This window comes from Ambystoma mexicanum, chromosome 11 (assembly GCF_040938575.1).
Source record: "Ambystoma mexicanum isolate Mex_15411 chromosome 11, UKY_AmexF1_1, whole genome shotgun sequence".
NCBI lineage: Eukaryota > Metazoa > Chordata > Amphibia > Caudata > Ambystomatidae > Ambystoma > Ambystoma mexicanum.
Window position 1 is genome coordinate 866,281,106 of NC_090934.1, and position 24,955 is coordinate 866,306,060.

The 24,955-nt window shown below is 47.5% G+C and overlaps 2 protein-coding genes across 7 annotated transcripts in view; one reads left to right on the forward strand and one right to left on the reverse strand.

The window, feature by feature from the left end:
- Positions 1–18,306, reverse strand: part of SIRT3 (sirtuin 3) — a 355,906-nt gene extending 337,600 nt beyond the window's left edge. Inside the window, exon 1 of one of the 4 annotated variants that reach the window (XM_069623912.1) lies at positions 18,173–18,306. The gene's annotated coding sequence lies outside the window, so the exon portion shown is untranslated. Of the gene's footprint in view, positions 1–18,092 lie in introns of all 4 variants that reach the window. The other 3 variants (XM_069623913.1, XM_069623914.1, XM_069623915.1) reach the window with 3 other exon arrangements.
- A 14-nt stretch (positions 18,307–18,320) lies between these two features.
- Positions 18,321–24,955, forward strand: part of PSMD13 (proteasome 26S subunit, non-ATPase 13) — a 377,179-nt gene continuing 370,544 nt past the window's right edge. For 2 of the 3 annotated variants that reach the window (XM_069623909.1, XM_069623911.1), the window contains exon 1: positions 18,390–18,522. In XM_069623909.1, coding sequence (XP_069480010.1) covers positions 18,422–18,522 — 101 coding nt within the window. In that variant the 5' untranslated portion in view covers positions 18,390–18,421. Of the gene's footprint in view, positions 18,669–24,955 lie in introns of all 3 variants that reach the window. The other variant, XM_069623910.1, reaches the window with a different exon arrangement.

A 24,955-nucleotide genomic window follows, 5' to 3' on the forward strand; every position in this document is an offset into this window, starting at 1 on the left:
TCCCAGTTGCGTAACACATTCTTCATATGACCGAATCTCCTGTGCCTGGTACATGTCCCCTACCTTGCTGCACCCGGCAGCTTCCCATTTCTGGTATGTGCCCTTTTCCATGCCCGGTGGGAATTCTGGATTTCTGAACATCGGCATAAATGGGGCCGGGTCTTTCGATAGCATCCCTTCTTTCGTGGCCCTGTCCAATATATCTAGTGACGTTTTCATTATCATACTGATTCGTAGATTGGGGTGTCTGTTTTGTTTCCCTCCCCATAGAAGATGGCGAAGGTGGGTTGTTGCCACCGCCCTATCTTGGGCGGCCCATATTTTCTATGACCCTTCAGGGATCCACTCTTTCAGTACTCATAGTTGAGATGCTTCATAGTATTTACGGAAGTGTGGAAGTGCACATCCCCCGTCCTGTTTCTGTGCTGTGAGGACTGTTCTGGACACTCTTGGGGTCTTTTTATTGCAAATATACTCTACCACTATTTTGGTGAGGGCTTTAAAATATGAGGCAGGGACTTGGAACAGGTACAGGACTCGGGGCAGAATGGCCATCTTGACTACTGTAATGTGGCCCCACCATGTGGTTGACAAGGTGTTCCATTTCTCCATATCCTTTTTAATCTTTTCTAGTTGGGGGTAGTTTACTCCACCCCGCTTGTTAGATTTATTCCCAGGTATTTGATCTCTCTGTCTACTACCTTCAACTGTAGTGCTGAGGCTTGTTGTTTGATGGGGCCGCTCTCCCCGGCCAGTATTAGTATTTAATTTTTAGCCCTGAGATTGTTCCAAACTTCTCCACCTCCTGTACCAGGAGCGGAAGAGCCGTTGCCGGGTCTCCCAGTACCACCAGCATATCATCTGCATACGCTGCTATTTTGTGGGATTGGCCTGCCAGGTCTATTCCTTTTGTGTGTGGGGCGTCCCTTATTCTCGCTAAAAGGGGTTCCAAGAAGATTGCATACAAAAGTGGGACAGGGGGCACCTTGGTTCCTCTCTCTATTCGGAGCTTATCGGATAACTCGCTGTTTAACGGCAACATGGACGCTTGGAGTATTGTAATTAGCCCAGATCATATTGATGAAGGCTTCTCCTATGCCAATTTTATGCAGTATACTGAAGAAAAGGGTCCCCTCGATGCGGTCAAATGCTTTGTCTGTGTCTGGAGCTAATAGTATTGCCGGTGTTTGGGTTATCCCTGTCTTTTCCATTAAGTGGATTATTCTCCTTATATTGTCATTGGTTTGTCTGTTTGGGACAAATCCTGCCTGGTCCTGGTGGATGAGCTTCGGAAGGACTTGTGATAGTCCATTTGCTAAGATTTTCGTATACAATTTAGCATCTAGGTTGATTAGGGCAATCGGGCGATATGAACTTGGTAACCCTGGATTTTTCTCTTGTTTTTGGAAGACTTAATTTTGCCTCGTTCATTGAGTGGGTTATATTACCTTGTACTTTGAAGGTGTTAAATAGCTCTTTAAGCGGTGGGGACAGAATGTCTATACACTTTTTGTAGAACGGTGCAGTGTAACCGTCTGGACCTGGGGCCTTGTTCAGAGGAAGTTCACAGATTGCTCTCTTAACTTCCTACTCCGTTATTGCCCCATATAAGTGTTCTTTTTCTTCCTCCGAGATCGTCGGGTGGGGTGGGGGGGAAGACACTGTCCAGATATGCTTTCTGTGCTTCCCTATTGGGGCGGTCCGAGGTATAGGTTCTGATAAAAGTTTCTAAAGACGTTTCCTATGTCTGTCGTTTGGGTTTTTTCCTGGCCATTCTCATCTATGGGACATTTCACCATTTGCTTTGCCCGTTTCCCTTTGAGTTGCCTAACTAGGAGTTTATCTGCTTTGTTCGCCCTAACATAGTACCAGTGTCTCAGGTGCAGCAGATTACTCTCCGCCCTTTTAGTGCAGATTGCATCAAGCTGCCCCTGGATGTGTCTCAGGGCTTTAAGTTGGTCGAGTGTTTCTGGGCCATCTCTAGTTGTATCTCTGTCAATTTCCCCTCCAGTTCCTTTTCCCATTGGCAATTTTGTTTATCCCTCTTAGCTTTGAGTGCAATGAGTGTCCTCTGGTCACCACCTTAAATGCCTCCCACAATGATTCCCTTGATATTTCTTGGTGGTTATTGTCGGCATAGTATCCTATAATGTTTTGCCTGATTGACTCACCCATGATCGGGTCCTGGATTATATCCACTGGGAGTCTCTGTTTCCAAAGCCCTGAACTGCGGTGGGATAGCGAGAGTTCTACCCACAATGGGGCATGATCGGCTAGAGAGATCGCTCCGTTCTCCGTGTGTTGGACCTTCACTATGAGCCCTGTTGAGACCCAGACATAGTCTATTCTAGACATTGTACTGTGGACGTGTAGCCCGGCTGTGCACCTCTGAGGCACTGTCATACATCTACTAGTGTTTGCTGGCCCATTTTTTCTTGCAGGGCTTTTGAGGGTGTTCCCTGTCCTTGTGGTCTAGTGCCTGATCAATCTAGCTTTGGGTTCCATTCTATGTTAAAGTCCCCCCCTAGAACTTTTATGTAAAGCGCTTCATGTCTGACGCCTGACTCCTTCTGCTTGTAGAAATAGGTCGCCGTCGTGAATCCTTCGAGTTTGTCTAGGGTTTCCCTGATGAAGCCGTCCTGTCCCGTATTTGGGGCGTATATTACTGCCAGTGTTAGGGGGTATCCTTCAATATGGGAATTCCCGAAGAGGTATCTCCCTTTTTTGTCTGCATATGTGTTATGTATTTGGATGTTCAGTGAGTTATGGAATGCCATCAGGACCCCTGCCCTTTTCTCTTGCAAGTTTGCCCGAAATATTTGGTTGTACCCTTTCGGTTTCACCTTTCCCCATGTCCATGGCATTGATGTGTGTTTCCTGGAGTATTAAGACTTCATATTTCTCTTTTTGGAGGAAGTGTTCCAGCTTCTTCCTCTTTACTGGGGAGTTCAAGCCTCGGACATTATATGTTAAGACCTTTAACCCTATTCTTTTGTATGGTGGGTAAACTCTTCTGCTGCGTCTCGGCTTCCCTTTTCTGGCGTCTGCGGCCTTCTGGGTCTCCCCCGCCCCACTTCTACCCCCCTACCTGAACTGCGCATCCCCCAACTTTTGTCCCCCCCCCCACCTAAACTGCCCTTAGGAGGGCTCTGGGACCTATGATCGCTCCAGCGTAGAGCCTTCCGCGCCATGCCCTCTACACACTCAGGGATAACTTGGTGGGGCGCTCTAAACCCCATGCGGATTCTTCTGATAGCGCCAGATGTGGGTCGGTCCTTCCTTTTTAAACCAAACATGATCAGATCTGCTAATGTGACAATACATATCCCTCCTGCTTCTAAGCACTGTAATTGTGCTATGTTGTGCTATGTTAATAAGAAATGTAACTCCCCAGAGCCAGTGCATTACTAAATGCTGTGCTATGCACATTTAAGGAGAAATAGCCGGGAGTACACCTCAGTGGGTGAAGTGCACACTGCTGAGATCTACGTTTATTCTGCAGATCACAGGTTTGAATCGTATTAAGGTTAACTCAACCTTTAATTCTTCTGAGGTCAACAAATTAATATTAGATACATTTTATGTAAATTGTTCTGGAGAAAGTGCTATATAAGTCATGGATTATTATAAATGCATAAGTGGGGGGCCACCAGGGGGCACAGGGATGTGGTAGCACCCCTACGCCTGCTCCTCTCCATTCAGGCCGAGAAGGGATTTGAGCCCCCAAAGAGATTCCTCAGAGAGTAGCCCCGACCCTCCTGTGCCTAGCTTGCGTCAGGTGCACCACAGGAGGCAAGGAACAGGAGTCAGAGCCCCTGTAACGACAGAGATACGGTCCCACGTTGAGGGGGCGAAGCCAGTGTAGGGTCCAGGCCGCTCATTGGCTGAGACGTGCGCAACTTACCCCGAGGTCCCACGCAGCTGGGGAGTGCATAGAGTAACACGCACCCCCACCCCCCCCTCCACTTCGGAGAGCCGGGACTTAGGGGCGCCCCCCTCTTGCCGCCTGGGGTGTCGGTAGGCCACGAGGGACACGGAAGAGCTCCAGCCTGGGAATACGGCATCGGAGGTGAGAGGTGAGCGTCGCCCCCCCATTTACCCCGAGGCCCACACAGTGGCACTGTTCCCAGTGAGGGACAATGCACCCATAGCGTCTCCAGCCCCACACAAGCATTGAGGCCACCGCAGGGAACAGTAGACCATCTAGTGTGGCGCGGGATAGCCTGTCCCTCGGAGCGTTGCCGCTCGCCAGGGGCCCTCCCCTACCTACAAACGCTCCAGAGCATACAGCGTTGCCATAATGCTGCAGGGCCCAGCAGGAGGTGAGCGAACTGAAGAGACGTCATCCAACCCTGAGCAGAAGAAAGATGGCCCCCCCCCCACCTCTTGGAAGAACCAGCTGGGTAAAGCAGCCCAGGTAAAACAGAACATCTGGCCCTGAGCCCACAGAGAGGCAGTGACTCTGCGGTGGGGCTGGAACAGGGGCCCTCCTCCTCCCTGGCAGTGCAAACAGTGTGCTGAGATCTGGTGACAGTGACTACAGAAGCCCCCCGCGAGCATACTAGGGTCTTTAAGTGCTTCTGACCAGAGCCACGAAACAAACTCAGACTAATCCAACCCGGGCCCGCTCTGCTGCAATATCTGTACACTTAGGTAACCTGGGTGATCGGGTTCATTGACAAGCAGCCTGTGTTCCATGCACCCCAGGCCCTAGCGGACAAAAGAGAACGGACTGCAAGGGGGCGCGCCCCCGGAAATCACTCTCCAGTTCCACGGTGGAGCACCTCCCTGCACCCAGCGAAGACCCTGCAGAGGGCGTCATCTTGCCCATTGGGAACACTTCAGGTAAATTGCAGATCCTGCCTCACGTTGATCGTGCTCCTGCTGCTGTGCCCCTTTTAAAATCATTGTTGACGCAGCCCTGTTGCCTGGCCGCCCATCTGCCCTGTAACTTGAGAGACCATCCCCCCACCGCCCATCGCCTTTGGGCCAGTAATTACTGACTGAGGGGCCGCGCGGCTGACTGACCTCCTCGCCGAGGCCCGAGACCCCCTTCACGACTTGAGAAAGGTGGCCCTGGAGGGAGAAGGGAGAGACCCCGAGTAAGTACCCGAAGGAAGAAATAAACCAGAGATGAGCCAGGAAAAGACGTGTAGGGATCCTGGGACCCCGGATCTACTCAGGGAGAACGAGCGAAAGTGTGGGCCTCCAGGTTCCTGCTGGGGCGTGTGCCTGCCTCGGTGGGGACCCCCTTACGCCCCCCACCTAGTGAGGGCACCATCTGTAAGGTGCAGGAAAAAAAAGGAAGGACATTATGAAGGAGAAGAGCCAGAGTGGAATTCACCCCCACATGCCCTGTGGGGCCCTAACAGCGTCAAGTGAACCCGGCCAAGGTGAGGGGTCCCCAGGAATCCCATCTGGGGCGTGTGCCTGCCTTAGGAGGGGCCAAGCAAAGTGATGCCCCACACTCAGAAGGGAAGCGTGGAGATAGACAAGAACATCCCCGTCTGCTAGAGGGGAAGGCAGGAGGCGGTCCAGGCACCTAACCCCCCCCTGACCCTCACCAACCACAAGCACCTACATTTTCTGGACTGTGGGGGTCAAGACAGCAGAGGTGGGTGAAACAGGACCTCCCCAACGTGTGAGAACTGGGGCTGAGACACGAACCAACCAAATAAAGCAGTGCCCCACCCTTCCCATGGACTGCAGATCAAAACCTGGACACTTTGAATACCAGAAACCAGTGCATTATCTAGTCCCATCATGTCGGAGGCGGAGCGCGACGCCATGTCCACCAAGAGAGATATTGCCTCCCTTCTGGAAGAGATCAGAGGAATGAGGGCGGACATCGGCGGTAAAGTAGACCGAATAAATGTTAGAATTGACAGCATGGACGAGAGGCTATAGGCGGTGGAGCACAATCAGACCTCCCTCGAAACATTGGAAACACAGATGGATATGAGGTTGGCGGAGTTGGAGAGAAGGGTAGGGGAGGTAGCTTTAAAGATGGATGACTTTGAAAATCAGTAGAGAGGAGAAATAATCTGTGATTTTTTGGAATAAGGAGAAGGAAGGAGAAACGGAAGCAGCCCTTCGGAGAACCATCCACAAGGTGGTTAAGACGCTTTTCAGCAATGAGAATATGGACGAACCCAAACTTGAGAGGGTCCATAGAGCGGGAGCAACCGGTAGGGGCCAGCGTTAGGTGCTTGCACGCTTCCAGAACTATCCAGACAGACAAAAACAAATTGAGAAGGCAAGGGGCCTGAGCTATATGGCCCTGGGAAACACAAAGGTGGCGCTCTACCAGGATCTATTGGCACTAACACCGGCGAAGAGGCAACGGTGTGCCCCCCTCACAAAGTGGCTTAGCGAGAAGGGCGTGAGGTACGGCTGGGGGTTCTCCTCTATATCTGTTGAGATTGAGGGATACAGCTACAAACTGGTGACCAAGGAAGATAGGAGGGTCATGGAGGAGTTATTGGGAGGAGATGGGCAAAGAATGGCTGACAATGACAAGGGCCAGGAAGACAGACAATGGCGCATAAAGGGTCCAAATAGATGTAGCCCCAGGCTCCAGAAAATTCAGGAAGCTTGGTTTGTCCCAGCTGGGTCCCTCCTGAGCCGTGAGATTTGTTGATGCTGATAGCATTGAGTTTCAATGATTAAGAAGGGGGGTGAATTGTATGTTGTTACTAGAGGGAACAGAGGGGGGTTCAAATGAGTGTGTTTGGTTGAGCCGGTCCACGAAGGGGGAAGACCACTGGTGATTCAATCTCGTCAAGGGAAATGGCATTGGGCCAGGTTGGATGCCAAGAGTGGGGGGGGGGTAGGAGGGAGGAGGGTGTGGAGGGCGAGGGTGCTCTATGTTCAGGATGTGATTGTGTTAAATCAATGGTGTGGTGTAGAGATCTGGGTAAGAGGGCCCAGAACTTGGAATTGTCTCAGAGGAGGGGGAAGTAGAGTGTTCCTGTGGGTAAAAGGAGATGTCTGGCCAGGGCGATATGCAGATAGGTTCCCTAATGTCCAGGTGCTGAACTCACCCTCCAAATGATCTATGGTGCTACGTGAGTTCAAGAGTTCCCATCTCGAATGGATGTGCTTACAAGAAACACATTGGAAGAAGGGGGGGGGCAGACTGCACTCCCAGGAGGTGGGGGGGGGGGTAATTATGGCATCTGATGTAAAAAAAGAGATGTAGGGTTGTGGTCCTGGTCTCACCCCGGAGGAGCTTTACGATAGATGCGGTACTGACCGACCCCAATGGGAGGTATGTGTTCGCAAAGTGCCAATTACATGGAGTTAAGCTCACTATCGACTCAATATACGCACCAAATGTGCAGCAATGTGAATTCTGGGAGAAGGTCAGAGACAAATTAATTCAATTTGTTGAAGGTCAATTGGTGGTGGGCGGGGACTTCAATATGGTATTGGACCCACTGAGGGATTGCAAGAGGGTGGGAGGGGAACAAATGAGGACGGTTGACCCGAGTGATTCAGAGCGGTTTAAAGGGGGCAATGAGTTATTAGCTTTATGTGACTCCCTCCACCCTGTGCCAGAAGGGGACATGCCATTCACTTTCTACTCCACGGTCCATGACTCCTTCTCCTGCATCGACTTGAACTTAGTGGACATGACCCTAAAAAATCAGGTCCTACAATCCTGAGTAATGCCGATTCCGTGGTCGGACCACAAGATGGTCACAATTCAGGTTGATATGGGGGTACTGAAAGGTCCCCGGGGGAGTTGGAAATGTCATGACTTCCTGCTAAAGGATAAAGCAGTGCAGCAGGAACTGCTTTGGGGAATAAAAGAGTACTTCCTCTTCAATGATACAGCAGAGGTGGGGATCCAATCGGTTTGGGACTGCTTCAAGGCAGCCATATGAGGGACCCTGATGAGAATAGGCTCAGAAAAAAGAGAAAGGTAGGAGAAGGAGGTTAAGCTCAACAGGAAAATAGAAGAGCTACACCGGGAGGTACCCATGGGCAATATATTTCATCCGTCAAAGTGATAGAGCTCTGACGGTACAAGACACAATTGAAAGCTATATAGATGCAAGCTACGGAAAAATAACTCCTGTTCCTGAAACAGAAATACCATGAGAGTGGGGACCAAGCTTATAGGATCCTAGCATGGAGATTGAGGGAGGAGGAAAATAGGAGGACCATCGGGGCTATTAGGATGGAGGATAACAGGTGCCTACATGATGTCCAGAGTATAGGGAGTGAATTTGTATAATACTAAAGAACCCTCTATTCATCAGAATGGGCAGGGTATGAGTCCCAAATTGACACATTTTTGGAAATGCTACCTATCCCGGGGCTCCCCGAAAAGATAGTGGAAACTCTAGAGAATCTCATAGCCAAAGAGGAAGTCACATGAGCCACTGCGGGTATGAAATCAGGGATTGCCCTGGGGGAGGATGGGTTTACGATAGAATTTTATAAATTATTTAAATCCCTGGGAGCCCCGCTTTTAGTGAAGGTATTCAATGCGTGCCTGGAGGGTGACCCCCCACCCTCCCACGATGATGGCAGTGATTATTGTCGTGATCCCAAAGGAAGGGAAGGGCCCCACTAGATGCTCCTCATATAGGGCTATTTTCCTCCTTAATGCTGATGTGAAGATACCAGCGAAAGTCCTAGGAACGAGACTGGAGGGAGGGATGCCACTCCTAGTGCATGTAGACCAGGTGGGATTCATTCGGGGGTAAGCAAGGATCAGACAACATCAGGAAGACTATCAACCTGATTCAAGGGGTGGAAGGGCTGGATGCATGCCTGGTGACATTGGACTCAGAAATGGCCTTTTATAGGGTTGAGTGGCCTTTCCTAATGAAGGTGCGGGGGAGGATGGGGCTGGGAGCAAACTTTCTGAAATGGGTGTCTGCATTATATAACAGGCCCAGGGCAAAGGTTCGGATAAATGGGGGACTCATGGTGGCCTTCGAACTCCCGAGAGGGACCAGACAGGAATGTCCCCTATCTCCGCTCCTGTATGCCCATGCCATGCAGCCTCTGGCGATTGCAGTTAGAGTGAATGAACAGATCAAGGGTATCGTGGGGGGAGAGCTTGAGTGCAAAATGTCCGAGTTTACTGATGATATACTGGCCTACCTAACGAATGTACAGGTTTCCCTCCCACCGCTAATGGCCCAGATAGTGGAGTATGGCCGCTTCGCGGGACTCAAAATTAATGTGGGAAAGTCAGCTATCATGCCGCTATTGGCGCAGAGCCCCCTCCTAGGTACGGAAAAGAGCTACCAGGGCATGTCCATTAACCAGAGCAGCATATGGGTGACAAGGAATTTAGGAGAGATGGTGGCTGCTAACTATAATCCCTTTCATGACCAACTCACGGCATACCTGGAGAGGTGTCTCCCTTCGATATTCACCTGGTATGGAAGTATGACCTCCATAAAAATCAATGTCCTCCTCAGACTGCTATATTTGTTGCATCCATCCCGAGCCAGCTCCCCGATACGTTTTTTTCAGAAATTACAGTAGAGCTTCGAAGATTCATATGGGGAAACAAGACCCCAAGGGTGAAAATGGCAACCTTTACCCTTTCAAGGGATAAGGGGGGACTTGGTTTTCAGGATATCCGCCTGTACTATAAGGCGGCACAGACCAGGGGTATGCTGGAACATATGAGGCAAGATATGAGAACTTATTGGACCTACTTGGAAGATCTTCTAGCGCACCCTCTGAAGGTCAGGGAATACTTTTGGTCCCCGGCCAGATCAATACCAGAACGCATTCGATCCCACCCCACAGTAGGAGTCTTTTGGTCAGTGTGGAGGGATTCCAGGGACACACAGGGTTATACTTCGTGGCCCTCCGCTATGTCTTCATTAGGGGGTCTGCCTTTTGAACTGGGGCACAATGGATTCACGCACTTGCAGAGGTGGTCAGATGTGGGGCTTGAGAGAGTGGGTCAATTCTTTGAGGATGGGAGCTTTCATGAATGGGTTAAGGTGCGGGATATACTGGGAGGGGACTCAATTTCTATATTTGAATATATTTGCATTAAGGGTATCCTGCCGGACCCAAAGTGGGGGGGGAGGGGCGGCTAGAGAACTAACACCAGTGGAAACAGTCCTAGACCAATCCGCAACAAGGAAGGGTATACTGTCCAAACTGTATAAGGCAATGAACGAAACCTGTTAAGAGGGGAGGCAAACCTTCCAGAGATATTGGGTGGAATTAGTGGGTGCAGAGATTTCCAAGGAGGAGTGGGCAAGTATATATAAGGTGGTCTTTCAGGGAGGGTTGTTCACCTCCACAATAGAACAAGCTGCTAATTGGATGGCAAAGAGATCCGGTGAAACTGTCCAGGATGTTTCCCGGGAGCATCTCTGCTGTGCCCTAGGGGTTGCGGAAACCGGGGGACCCTAGCCCACATGTTGCTGTGATGCCCCAAGGTACAAGTGTATTGGAAAGAGGTGCTGAGCCGGATGGAAGAGGTGACGGGGATAGGGCAGACCTTGACCCACTGCAGCTAATGTGAGGCTCCCGCAAAAAGATAGGGAAGAACTTAGACTTCCAAAGATGTGAGAAGCCATGCTGAGAACGGGGAGACTGGCCATTGCACAGTGCTGCAAAAATGAAATGCTGCCCACGACAGTGGTGTGGGAATGAAAAGTGTAAAACATGACGGTAACAGAGAAGCTCATTGCAGTGGTAAATGACAGAATGGAGGGATTTCATACTGAGTGGTCTGCCCTATTGCTTAAATGGGGGCTGGAGGAAGACAGCCACGTAGATTAATCCAGTGTGTGGGGAGTGGAAAGGGGAAGAGTGGAATGGGGAGGGCCTGAGAGGGGAGCTGGTAAGGGATAGGAGTACCTTCGGATCTGAGACAATGTTAGAGGAAACTCTTCAATGGTGTCATTGAACAAAGTTGATTTGGATGAGGGGTGGCGGCGGGGAGGGAGGGATGGGAGATCTAGACTATTTTTGCCAAAGTGAGTTACACATGTTCCTTGTTATATTGAAAATGTCTGTTTCGCTTTATAAATGCTAATAAATCAAGTTTTAAAAAAAAATGTGTACGTGTTCCATCAATAAATCCAAGAATAGTCTCAGAATAATGGGCCTCATTGCGAGTCAGCTGGTCCGGAAACAACGGTGGCGGTATATCTGCCACCACCGTTGTTTGCGGACTGGCTGATTCCGAGTCCTGCAGGCAGGAGGTGTCACTCCTGCCAGGTCTGACCTGGCGGGAGTGACACCACGTGGCTGCAGGCAGATATGGAAACACCGGCTCTGTCATAGACGGAACCAGTGTTTCCATGGTCCCCATCCCCATGGAGTCCTATCGGACTCCGTGGGAATGGGGATTTACAGAATTCCGCCTCCAGAATTATCGGGTCACCGGGGTTGTAATGCCCCAGTGATTCCAGCAATCACGGAGGCGGAATGGTATTACGGGTCCAGCGGCAGCCTGCCGGTTTTTCCGGCACGGCTACCGCCAGACTCGTAATGAGGCCCTATAGTTTTAAATGAGTGCCATTTTAAAAAGTGTTACTTTGCTTCCTTGAGTTATGTGTGAATTCTGCTTGATGTATTAGTCGTGTTAGGTGTTGTCATTTTATGTTCACGTTTTTAACATCTGTCTTGCATTAATTGATATCTGTAGTAAAGACAAAACACATTGTTGATAGTAACCCCTGGGCACAAATGTTGTCTATGTTTTTTTTTTAATTATTGTGAGAAGGTCACCTATACAGTTTTACAGGAAGAGTTTTTGTTGATACTTGCATAAAAGGTTTTTATGAAAATGGATACATACATATATTTTTTGGACAAAATAATGCTCTGGCGTTAAAAAGCTGATGACTTTTGTAGCGTTGGGCTGGTTTTGTGTGCTACTGTGAATTAAGTCAGTGCAAAAGGGAGGGGTAACCTCTTTTCTCTTTATATATTGTGTGATAAAAATCTTCCCATCTTGAAACAGGTCCCTGAAAACATAAAATAGGGAAGTACCCATATGTTGTCATATGGTATACTCTGCTGCCAGGACTTTCTCATATGAACAGACTTCAAACTTGCATCTGCCTCGTACACTCTCCTACCAGGACTTTCTCATGAACATACTTGTGACTTGCACCTGCCTGGTATTGTCAGGTTTCCTTCCGCTATTCAGACTATTTTCCCTTATTCAAGTTTCTTTCCCATTATTTCTCTTTTATTATCCTTTTTAGATTAGCCTTGTGTGGGTGGGAAGTTTTCTATTGTAGTTGGTTTGGCCTTAACTTCCTAATTCAGAATCCTGGTTCTGACCCAAGGCAAAATGGAGTTTCACAGTGACAGCTCTGATTGGTTGGAAAACACTGCTGAACAACAATGAACATTCTAAACTGTCACTCTTTGCCTTTCATCATCAAAACCCCAGCTGAGAGGACGTGTATAGTGGCTGCTCCTGCTTTAGACTTGGGCCTGGTGGATTTTATTCCTTCAGGCGTTAGCAGTAGAGCGGCTACTTTCTTGGGGGTTTCAGGAGAAGCTATCAGGAATTTGTTTTGAAGTCAGGAAACTCTGAAGATCTTTAAGAAATTGTGCTGGAGATAAGTGACTTTGTTTTAAAACTGCAGCTCTGTTTATCTTAATGACATTTAAGTGAGAACTCGTAAAATTTAACCTTTGAATTTATATTTTTGAACTTTTGCGCGAGCAAGTGTTTTCCAGTGTGTGTGATTCGTAGCGCGAGAATCGGTTTGCCGTTAGAACTCTATAGCGCGTGTGTTGTCTTTGCGCGTGTGCTTCCCAGCGCGAGGATCTGTTTGCCGCGTGAGAACTCTATAGCGCGTGTGTTTTTCGTAGCGCGTGTGCTTCCAAGCGCGATGATCTGTTTGCCGCGTGAGAACTTCATATAGCGCGTGTGTTTTCTTAGCGCGTGTGCTTCCCAACGCGAAGATCTGTTTGCCGCGTGAGAACTCTATAGCGCGTGTGTTTTCAAGCGCGTGTGCTTCAGCGCGAGAACTCAATTGTGCATGTGATTTCCTGCACGTGTGTTTTAACGCTGGTACTCGACCGCGTGTGAACACTTTTGCGCGTGAATTCTGTTTCGCATGTTTTTACAAGCGCATGTGTTTTTTCTGCGCGTGGACTTTCCTTACAGTGCGCGTGTTCTTCAACGCAGGAAGTTTTCAACGTGCAAATCTTCTGAATTGAGATTATCCGCGTGTGTGTTTTGGACGTGTTTCTTCAAGAATTCACAAACTTTATTGAATTGTAAAAAGTTTTGAAAACAAAAGAAAAGTTTGAAAGAAAAAGAAAGTAAAGATAAAGACTATTTAACTGGACAACTAGTGAATTTTTGGAAAAAAGGCAAAGAGCAAAACCTTCCAGGTTTGCTCTAATTAAGAAGTTTCTGTGAATTTCAAGAGTCTCAAGTAAGAGAGATTTTCAGCTTCTTTTCAAGCTTCTCTAAGAAATTTCAAGAGAAGAACCAGGTATGATTCTTAATTATTAGTTAAGGATTTAAAGTCTTTCCACTCTTAAGGTTGAGTAAGTAATAAAAGGATTTGTATCTGCTATTCTTATATCCTCTGCAGGTTCAGCTTTGGTTAGCCTTGACAGTCAGCCTGGTGTTTTGTTATCCACTTCCCCCTTTCCCTTTGGGGTGTAGTTTGCAGAGCTGAATTGAAACCTAGTTCTGAGAATTACATTTCAGGGGGATTGTCGGGGGTTCAGCAGCTTCCGCGGACACAGAACCTCTCAGCCTGACAGGTATACTCTCCTGCCAGGGCATTCTCATAGGCACACTGCGCACACTTGCCAACTTGTGGTTTTGCAAAAGTTCACAAGGTGAGGGACTCTCTTTTTCTCCCCTTAACATCTCTCGGGTTTTGCTCCCCTTGTGTATGGATCCCAGGCTCCTAGCCGTTATGGTTTTGCAAAAGTTCTTCTTCCACCTTGTACTCTCTTAGGCATTTCCTCCCTTGGGTGCGAGTCCTAGACTTGCTACTAATATGGTTCTGCAAAGGTTCACGACGTGAGGGGGTTTTCTTCTCCTCCCTTGACCTTTCTCAGGCTTTGCTTCCCAAAATGATTATCTTTAAGAGATATTGAGTCTCTCATTCTTTCTCATATGTTTTGTTCCCTTCTATTTGCCTTCGGTAGGCTTTTTGAAGTGCCCTGGTGTCCCCATTTCTCTTGGGTGGACTCAACGGCTCTCTATTGCAAATGTTCTCTCAAGTATGCAGCGGCTCTTCTGTGTCCCATGCCTTTTCTCTGGGTTCGCTGCTTCTGCTCCGTGGCTACTGTGCCTCTCATGGTTCCTGCTCACCTGCTCTGGGTATCTTCAGACTCAAATGGTGTGGAGGCTGCTTTTCGGTACCGGCGTACGCCAGGAAGCCTTTCTTCCTCTTCCTCGTGTGATGTCCCCGCTGCCGAGTAAAATCTCCTGCAGTCTGCTCTCCTGGGTCTCTTCTTCAGTGAGGGAGTTTCTAGCTTCCATGTGGCACACTGCTGGTGGCTAGGGGTTCACCCCCTTTTTGGGAGCCACAGCGGTTCCCAGGGTTCCCCCAGCAGTCTCCAGTTCTCCACAAAGTGTTGGGGTCCAAGGGTTTTTCCTGATCTCCTCTGGAACAGCAGTCCAAGGCCCCTTCTTCTGCAACAAATGAACCCTGCAACCAGGTCCTCCAGGGAAGGCCTCTCTCATACTTCCCAAGTTTTTCCTTGCTATTATACTGGCCCTGGCCAATAGGATTTGGTGAAAGACTAGACTGTTGTGATTCTTACATCGAATTCTCATTCCTCCATTCCTTTCTGCCGTCACAGTATTGCTCTTAAAACTCTCTTGTGAGTCATTGGGGATCTTTCTCGTCACAGTACTAGGAAAGTGATCTTCATTCAGGATACTCCTATTCTTCCTTGTCCCAGTACTTTTTAGGGGAATGGTAGGATAAGCACAACCCATGAGTACCTTAGGGAAGAGATTGTTCTTAGGGTTGTAGGAAGGGGGTCTAAGGTCCCTTAATTGCTGGGGATACCACGTCTCACCCAATGATGTTGTGTCGAGGGTTGCCTCCCCCATGTGATCCTCCTCATTTACCCGCCCCCAGGGTCAGGATCAAGTTGCGGCTGCTGTCCCCTGGCCACATGGGAGAGGACACCACTGAGAAAGAGGGAGTGATGACACCATCTGATTCATCACAGGAGCCATATGCCAACATATCCGATTAGCCACGGGCTGCAGACCCCTGATAGTTCCTCCTGTGCATGGTATCTTTACTAAGTGGCATTTTGTTGACATAGAACAACAGCAACTAGGCATGAGGTTGCGCATGACATGCAGTGACATAACATTTGCATGATGTATTCTTTGTCATTTGTGTCTACACATCACCCATGGCAAAGATACCATGCATGTAAGGAACTATGGGGTGTTAATGGTTCATTTGAGGTTGAGCTTGGCATATAATGGAATCAATTACACGCGAAGCTGCACATATGGTACTTTATACCATTCATAAAAAAGCATTGAATGGCATTACTGGAGCACTTGAGGCTGCACTTGACATATGATGGCAGCAAATACATATGGTGACTGCACCAGGTGTGTGAATCATTAACTGTCATTGGGTGGCATTACTGGATATTTATGGATGCACTTGGCATTTGATAGAAGCAACTGAATATATAAAATGTTACCAATATATTTGGATTGCAAGGCTAAAGCAGACGTAAGTTGGCAATAGTATCAAATAGAGGCTATATTTTGCATACTGTATTAAGGCAGCACCTGACATGAGCAGCTATAAATGGTATAAAATGGCAGGAAATGGCCATATGAGGCTGTAGTGGTATATGCATAGCAGCACCACTGGCCTATTTTGGATGTGCTGGGTCTACTCCTGTCATACATGTCGCCCTTCATGACATATCAAGGCAGAACCCCAGTTAAAATGTGGTTGGTTTCTAAAAAAGGTACATGCCCGTTTTAGTCCCGGTTAGGTATTTTCTGAAATGTAAACGTACGTACCTTGTTTACACCCAGTCTCTTCAAGTGATGACATAGGGGTCATGTGATGTTGTTTTATCAGGGTGAAAGGTCATGTGATATCACTTCCGTTGATGCCAACAGGTGCGTGATGTCACTTCCGCTAGCCCTGGCCCTTTAGTGAATTGACTTCCATGGGTAGCGCTCATCTGGTTTGGTACTATTCTTTTTTCAAGCTCAATTAATGCGTACACACTGAATGAAGTACATGCCTTGGGAATCTCCTATCTGGTTCTTGTTCACTTATTATTTTTTCAAGTGGTGGCAAACTCGTTCAAAGGCAGTTTTTCCAATTGGAAATGGGAGCATGCAAGGAAGGAGAAGGTAGTAGGTGATGGAAGGTGAAGGGGAGTTAATGGAAGGTGAAGGGAGAAAAGATGGAAGAGGAAGGGGAAAGCGTGAGACTTTGCAAAGAGAAAAATAGTTTCCGACTTTAACAAATTGATAGATCTTGGTCAAATTTCTGGGGGTCAACAAAACCTGGTGAATAGACCATGCTATTTCCAGCCAGTGTTAGGACCCGAAACACACAAATAACAACAGTAAAATAAGACAACCAACATCCAGAAACATACCCTAAAGTTAAATAGTGTCACACTCCTAGAGCCTGTCTTTCCACAGGGGCCCTGTACCTTAAATCTGTCCTACTAAAGAGGCTGCCCGTGGATGGTAGCGGTGTGCGGTGTAAATCAACAAACCATAACATAAATAGGGAGGTTTAACATGGTTATTTTAACTCAATGAAAACTGCAACTGGCCCCATCCTATGCAAGAGCGTTTACACAGGTTGGGAATGCAACATTCTAATAGTTATGATTGGTTCATGCACTTTTCCAATTCTAAGGCAGCACCTGACATGAGCAGCTATAAATAGTAAAATATGGCAGTAAATGGACATATGAGGCTGTAGTGGTATATGCATGGCAGCACCCCTGGCCTATTTTGGATGTGCTAGGTCTACTCCTATCATGGGTTGTATTATGGGTTGTACTTATCCTACCATTCCCCTAAAAAGTACTGGGACAAGGAAGAATAGGAGTATCCTGAATGAAGATCACTTTCCTAGTACTGGGACGAGAAAGATCCCCAATGACTCACAAGAGAGTTTTAAGAGCAATATGGTATACGTGCCCCCCTTAATGGCATATCAAGGCAGAACCCCAGTTAAAATGTTGGTTTCTAAAAAAGTTATATGCCCGTTTTAGTACCTTTAGGTATTTTCTGAAATGTAGACGTATGTACCTTTTTTACACCCGGTCACTTCAAGTGATGACATAGGGGTCATGTGATGTTATTTTATCAGGTGAAAGGTCATATGATATCACTTCCTTTGATGCCAACAGGTGCGTGTTGTCACTTCCGCTACCCCTGGTATTTTGGTGAATTGACTTCCATGGGTAGCCCTCCTCTGGTTTGGTACTATTTTTTTTCAAGCTCAATTAATGCGTATATAGTGAATAAAGTACACACCTTTCATTCGTATGGCATGGTCAGTGGGAATCTCCTCTCTGGTTCTTCTACACTTATTTTTTCAAGTGGTGGCAAACTCGGTCAAAGGCAGTTTTTCCAATTGGAAATGGGAGCATGCAAGGAAGGAGAATGGAGTAGGTGATGGAAGGTGAAAGGAGAAAAGATGGAAGGGGAAAGCGTGAGATTTTGCGAGGAGAGAAATACTTTCCGACTTTATCAAATTGAGAGACCTTGGTCAAATTTCTGGGGGTCAACAAAACCTGGTGAATAGACCATACTATTTCCAGCCGGTGTTAGGACCCGAAACACACAAATAACAGTAAAATAAGACAACATCCAGAAACATACCCTAAAGGTAATAGTGTCACACTCCTAGAGTCTGTCTTTCCCCGTACCTTAAATCGGCCCTACTAAAGAGGCTGCCCGTGGATGGTAGCGGTATAAATCAACAAACCATAACATAAATAGGGAGGATTAGCATGGTTATTTTAACTCAACGAAAACTGCAACGTACCGCACTCTATGCAAGAGCGTTTACACAGGATGGGAATGCAACATTGTAATAGTTATTGTTTCATGCACTTTTCCAATTCTAAAATGAACAGCCCACCTAAAATCAAACGCTACAAACACCTGCAGTACAGCAAGCACGACACCAATCACTAACTTGTTAGCGGTAGGCTCAGTTACCTCTGTGATGCGTGTTTGTCTCTGTTTGTGCGAAACGTAGCATTGCAGGGATTTTAGTTATTTTTCATACAGGCGCGTATATTCTGAACTTTACGGGGGTTCCCGGCAGCCTCTTGGTGTGACGCTTCCGGAAGTGAGTGCGCATCCTTCAGTTTGCACTTCCGGAGATAAAGCCGGCTCACTAGCAAAAAGTTAGTGAAGACCGGAAGGTGTTCAAGGTACCAAATCCTACGGACTCGCTTCCCAACCATGAAGGAGGTATCGGGCTTCTTACAGCAGCAGCAGAGCCTAAGCTCAACCCCTGAGGAGGCGGCGGTGTGGAACCGTCTGGAGGAGTTTTACGGCAAGAAGTGAGAACGGAGTGGTTGGGCTCTGTGAAGTGACAGATGGAGGAAAAGCCATGGGTAGGGGGGGTTTAAGGTTACGGCGGCTGGACGGTAAATAAGTTGCCGTGGAAAGGAGCACGGATTCTCATGTTCTGCATAGTGTTTTTGAGGTTAGTTTGGTGGCAAACATCGAAGTGGTAGAGGTTGGTAGAAGGAAGGGTTGTAATTGGTAAGGGGGGCGACGGACGAGTCATAGGCTGGAGATGCCCTCGAACGATTATGAATGCATGGTGGGATAATGACTACGGTAAAGTCAACCATATTTACACTGCGGGGCTGTTCGTAGTATATAGCAGCGTGGACGCTTTGCTTTCATCACAAGCGTACTTTGGCCGTACGTCTACTTTATCTGTGCTTACGACCCTCCCTCTCGGAGGCAACGGTAATTTTTTGGGCCAGGGGAGGTCAGATGTCAACTTCAAGGGTAGTCTGTCATTAGTTTTCTTGGGGACGCCCACAAACCGCACGTTTTTTAAAATATTTTCGGTAAGTTTCATTTACCGATGCCATACGCTTCCATATTAGCTGGGGACACATTAATATGCCAGGTTGGCTCAATGTCCAGGTTCTGCCTAAAATTGCAGATATAACCATGCACGTACTTGATTGACGTAATAAGTTCAGAACATGCAGAATGAATGCATGCTTCACTCATGCTTACTGTAAAGGTCAACCGCTTACAGCACTACACGCTCCCCAGATTCACATAAATTAGCTGTGGTGCAAGCTTCCCTCACGCTTGAGGCCCAGTGCTTCACATGCAGAACCGGGTCACCATAGCGGCAGTAGTGCAAGTTTTTCCCCCGCTTTACCGAGCAAGGATGGTGTATAAAAACATTCACTCACACAATGCCCATCAGACATTGCAAGGAGCTACCCCTCGACCCACAAGGCAGGTACAGCACAGGCGTCGTCAGCTCTGCAAGATTCTCCCCAGCCTCCTGCCCCCAACCCCCAGAGCAGGAATGGCATAGGCAGTAAGAGTTAGGGCTTCCTCGCACAGAATGGCGGCAGTAGGACAGGCTTCAATCGCACCTTTCCAGCGCAGGCAGCAGTAGTGCATGCTTCCCTCACACAAAACAACCGTAGTGCAGGAATAAACAATACAAGTGTGCATCCCACAAACTGGTAGAAAATGTGTAGCAGCACTGTAAGCATTCATTACATAATTGAACAAACATATATGTCGGCAGCATAAGCTTCCCTACACAAATGGTACATAATACCAACTCCTACCAATTCAAAAGCTTTTGGCTTATCCCCAAGCCCGCCAGATACTTCTGCCACTCTACTCTTCTTCCCAACCACCAATGTGCCTACTGCTTCACGGGTTCTGGTACACAAGCATTGGTTCCGACCCTTGTCACATTGATGTTGGTAACGTTTTACTGTTGCGTTGTGGGAATCCAATCTGTGTTTTGCAGGAGGCAAGTCAGTAATTATGTACGGCTCCCATCATCATTCTTTTGAAACAAATTTAGATCTGTCTCACCCTCCTCTTTGACACTTTCCCAAATCCAAACCTGCTCACCTATTTTAAGAACTTATGCGTTTTCGCACTTCACTGCATTTTAGATAAGATGTTAAAAAGAACCATCTGTTTTCCTAATTTGATCAGCTGCGGAATGATGAAAGGCAGTCAGAGACGGCCCTTGTAGAATAGTTCAAATTCTGATTGTACTTTTGCTAAAACATACGAGTTAACGGGTGTACATAAGAAGATACCGTATAATAACATAAAATGCAGGTTTTTGCAAAAATGAGGGTACTAAAGACCTATTGTCGATGATTGTCTGCAATTTATCAGAACCATTGAGTGAGTGCATTATTTAGGGCTGTCTGGCTGCGGTGGAAGGAGGATCCTTCTCCAGTGTATTTTGGTAAGACTTTGCAGACTCTTGCTTTCCCTACTCTGTGCTTCTCTTGTGTTCGACAATTTAAATTATTTCGGCAAGGTCGAACAATTTATCAGCTGCGTAACTCTGTGTGGGGCAGGCAACTTAAGTCTGCCAAAGCAGTTAAAAATGCCCCCAGCTCCACGTCCGTCAATTCTATGACGGACTGCATGCATGGGAGTGCTGGGATTATTTCTAGAAAGTCTGAAGCAGGAAATATAACTGCCTTTTCCACACATAGGGGAATGCCTTGGACGGCGTACCCGTTCTTTCTATTCCACCTGGTGCAAGTATGCCCTTAATATCCCCGACTCGTCCTTGCTCCCGCCAAGCGACAATAACTCCCTGCTCACCTTGTAATACAGCGTGAGTCGGTAGGTTGTCAAACATCGTCAGTGGCAGATTTAAGGCAAAGGGCCCTGTGAGCATCACCTGACACAGGGCCCTAGGTGGGCGGGTCATGGAGGCAGAGCTTTGGGTGTGTGGTGTTTAATTGTGGTCACAAATGCACAATGGCAAACCTTTTTTTATTGAGTTGTCTTTATTACAGTTACCTATGGGTCGGACTAACTGGAAACAGCCAGGCCTCCTCAGCAGGCTTTGCCATCAATGGTAATATTAGAGGATGAATCCTGAAGCTAATGTTGGAAAAAGCCAAAGGCATATTTGTATTTTTAGTTAATCAGTGTCTCGATTATGCTACATTGATGGTGTGGAGGGGGGTGGGCAACAAGCAGCAACCTAGGGTAGCAATGCATGTGATGCCCTTGTACACCTATTGAATTTCAACAGTGAGCTAGGATGGTGAATCACGTGTTTTATCCCTAAATAGTCAGGTTTGACAAATGCCCAACAATCCCCACAAGCCCACCCTTTCAGGGAGGGGATGCTATATCTGGAAAAGATCCGTGCTATGCTAATGTCGGGACTGTCTGGACTCGAGGATAGCAAGCCATTTGGTTGTAGCCTCTGAGCTTCTAGCCGGGGCTATAACCAAAACACACAGGGCTATAGCACCACCAAGTCCCCTTTGGCGACGCCTCTGCTTTCAGATATGCCAGAGCACACGGAGACCATGCAAATGCAGCAGTGCCCGGTATAAGTCCAGTAACTTGGCGTAACATGCTCTTTCTGCTACCCTGTTGCAGCTTTTCCTGGATGTGTCTGTGGAAATTGGATCTGGTGGTATTCCAGGTGTGAGTGGGGTAGACATTGTTCTAATGTCTGAGCGTATCGCTATCTGGGTGAAGGGGCATATCTTGAAGGTATAGGCCAGACCTTACTACTTTATGCAATTCCGTGAATGGCGTATTTGTATTTTATTTATATAGCTCTTTCCCCACTTGTCTGGCCTCAATGCGCTTTTTCGGTTGGAACGCCCTCAGTGATCGTAGCCAATGAGCTGGCACATTTGAAAGAGTTTTTAGCTTAAGAGATGCATGTGTGCATTTTGCCGATCTGGGACTTGTGGCTGTCTAGGCTTGACTAAGCATCCCAGAGAGAGGCCAGGAACGTGGTTGGGCGCTGTTAGTGGTTTGCGATAGATGCTATTGTTGAGAGAGTCAATGTGTGGCCAGCTATACAGAGTTTCTTTCAATTGGTAGTCGCTGTATGCTAGTGGCAGAGGTGTGGAGGTACGTCAGGTGTTTGTCTGGACGACTATACGCAAAGCTAGACCGCAAGGGCGTAGCCATAGCAGCATTCTACGGTGCACGTATGCTTGGCCGTGCCTGTGTCCCCACTGGTGGTGTGTAATTATATGTACCGTAGGCTTCGCAATTGCTCGGCTGGAGCGTTCTTTGTTCAGTACAGCAGAGTAAACGGGCCTAGATTCTGAGAGTCCTGTACCATGCAGGGGAGGCCTAGGTTTCGAATACCTATTTAGTGTTAGCTTAAATCCGTTTAACAAGGGATCAACAATGCTAAATATTCTAAACCTGGTGATTTGTGAAAGAAAACTAGAAGACGGCCTGCTTTTCCAGAGAAAATACTGGTTAAATGTTAGATATTTGTACCGCGCTCTGGCGGATCTGCAAACGAGAAAGTGGGATGGGTTAGTAGGGTGAAGAGGGAGTAGAATAGTGAGTGGTGTTCTGTCGGCAGCTTCAACTCAGTATACAGCGGGTGCTGAGCTTTTGGGTGAGAGTATTGGGCGATGTCCGTCCTCGTGTGCTGTTGGTGCGGTTTGTGTTGTGGCAGTGTGAAGTGCATGCAGATTGCGATGCCACAGGTGGGTGTTAGTGAGATAAGTATGTCGAAAGCTTAGAGCTTTTTCGGTTAGTGGGTTAAAGCTGTTCAACCAATCGCAGCATGGCTGAATGCCTGGGCCTCGGGATTCCTGCCTGGTGCGGAAACGGCTAGAGTTGAGAGACCCGTACAGTGAGGGAGAGGCCTACACCCAGCTGAGCATAGCAGTCTGCTTTGCAGGATTTCAGAGACGATTGAATGATTGAGTGCAGTCCCAAAACGCAGCTCGAATCGAGAGTTCCGCAAGGGGTGAGAGGGGCCCACACCGGACAAAGATTTGGTTTTTGCAAGACACATTCCCTGTTCTTTTCTAGTGAGCTGAGTCTACTGTAATATTTTGGTTAACTATGTATAGTGAGGATGCGGTGTCTATTCTTTCCTTGGGTGTCGGAGCAGTAGTAGGGGTCTCCTCCTGCCCTACCATCTAACTAAGAGTGTCTGCTTGAATTTTAGGAGTGGGGCGTGTTGTGATGCTGTGAGTTAGTCGATTGAGTGGTTTTGTCTTGGCCTTACTATATGTTTGGTCTGTAGTGTCCTCATATTGTGACTATCTCTTGAGATGTCTTATTGACTTTCGTGGGGTGCATTCTGATCGAGTTTGGTTGTTTTGTGAGGCCGAGGCTGGTCTCTTTATTCATCGTTGATTAGCGGTGTGGGTGTTCTTTGTGGGTGGTCTTCTAGTTACGCAGTGAAAAGCCAGGATTTGAGCAGTTTCCTGAATGCTAGGTGATTTCTTGTGTTCTGTATATTCTTTGGTAGGTCATTCCAAGTTTTCGGTGCCTGGTGAGAAAACGAGGATCCTCCCAAGTTTTTTGTCTTGTTATAGGGTTTCGGTTCTAAGCGTATGTCGTGGCTTGATCTGAGCTTTCTTGTCGGCTGGTGTAGGCGCAGTTTGTCTTTCAGGAATTCTGTGCCTTGGTTGTGTATTGCTCTGTGCGTGATGCATATGTATTTGAATTTATTCGCTGTTTTATTGGTAACCAGTACAGTATTTTTAGCGCAGGTGTGATGTGTTCTCGCCGCGGTAGTTTGAGAAGGACTCTGGCCTCCGCATTTTGTATGCGTTGTAGTTTTTTTTAGAAGTCTTTCATGCATGCCCAGGTATAGGCTGTTAGCATAATCTACTCTGGACATGACCAGCGCGATGATGGTAAGAGTTTTATTGGCGAATGACGGGAACGGTAGGATCCTTTTTGTCGCTCGTAGGAGAAAGAAGCATTTCTTGAGTAGAGCGTTTACTTGTGGCTCTAGGGTGAGGTTGTGGTCCATCAGGAGCCCTAGGTTTTTTACAATCGGCGATGGCGTTGGGTTCGCGCCGAGTTCTTTTGGCCAGGGGATGTAGTTAATGTCTCCTCTGTTTTTTTGTGACTATCATTATCTATGTTTTACCTGGGTTGATTTTAAGGTGGTTCAAGTTCATCCAGTTAACTATATCCCGAAGCCAAAGCTCTAGTGTTTTCTTCTCGGGTGTCTTGTATTTTGAAGATGATTTGTGTGTCGTCGGCGTAGTTGTAGCAGGTGAGGCCATGTCCTTTGATTTTGATTAATAGATATAGGTAGATGTTGAATAGGAGTGGGGAGAAGGATGACCCTTGTGGTACGGAAGGATTTTATCCATACTAGGGCTGTCTGTTATTCCCAATCCTTCTAATCTCGTTATGAGGATGTCATGGTTGACCATGTCGAATGCTGCGGATAGGTCAAGAAGTATCAGGGCGGTGCTGTAGTCGGAGTCTGCGTTTTGTTTTTAGGTGTCCCTTATTGAGAGGAGAGCTTATTCTGTTCCTCTCATTGGTCTGAGTCCAACTTGTGCCTGGTCTAGTAGGCAGTGTTCTTCTATGAATTCTTGTGCTGTTTTGTAAATGTAACTTTCTAGCTGTTTGGCTATGTATAGGATACGTTTCCTGTCATGTCTTTGAGTAGCGGCCTGATGTAAGCCGATTTAAAAGCCTGTGGCACTTTACCTGTTGATATTGGAAGGTTGAGGGCGTTTTTATGGTATTCCATGGGAGTTCCTTGTTTGAGGATTGATTTGTATATGTATGGGGGGAAAGGGTCTTTCTAGCAGAAAAGTGATGTCATTCTGTTTGTGCGGGCGTTGCTGCAGCCATGCATTGCAAAAGGGCAGAATTGCATAGGATGGTTCTAAGCTTTTGCTGCACGGGTTGGAGAGCGAAAAACCATGGATCGGTACAACGGTGTACTGGAATTACTGAGGCACATACCAGAATACCACTGCGCTGCAGAATTCTGCT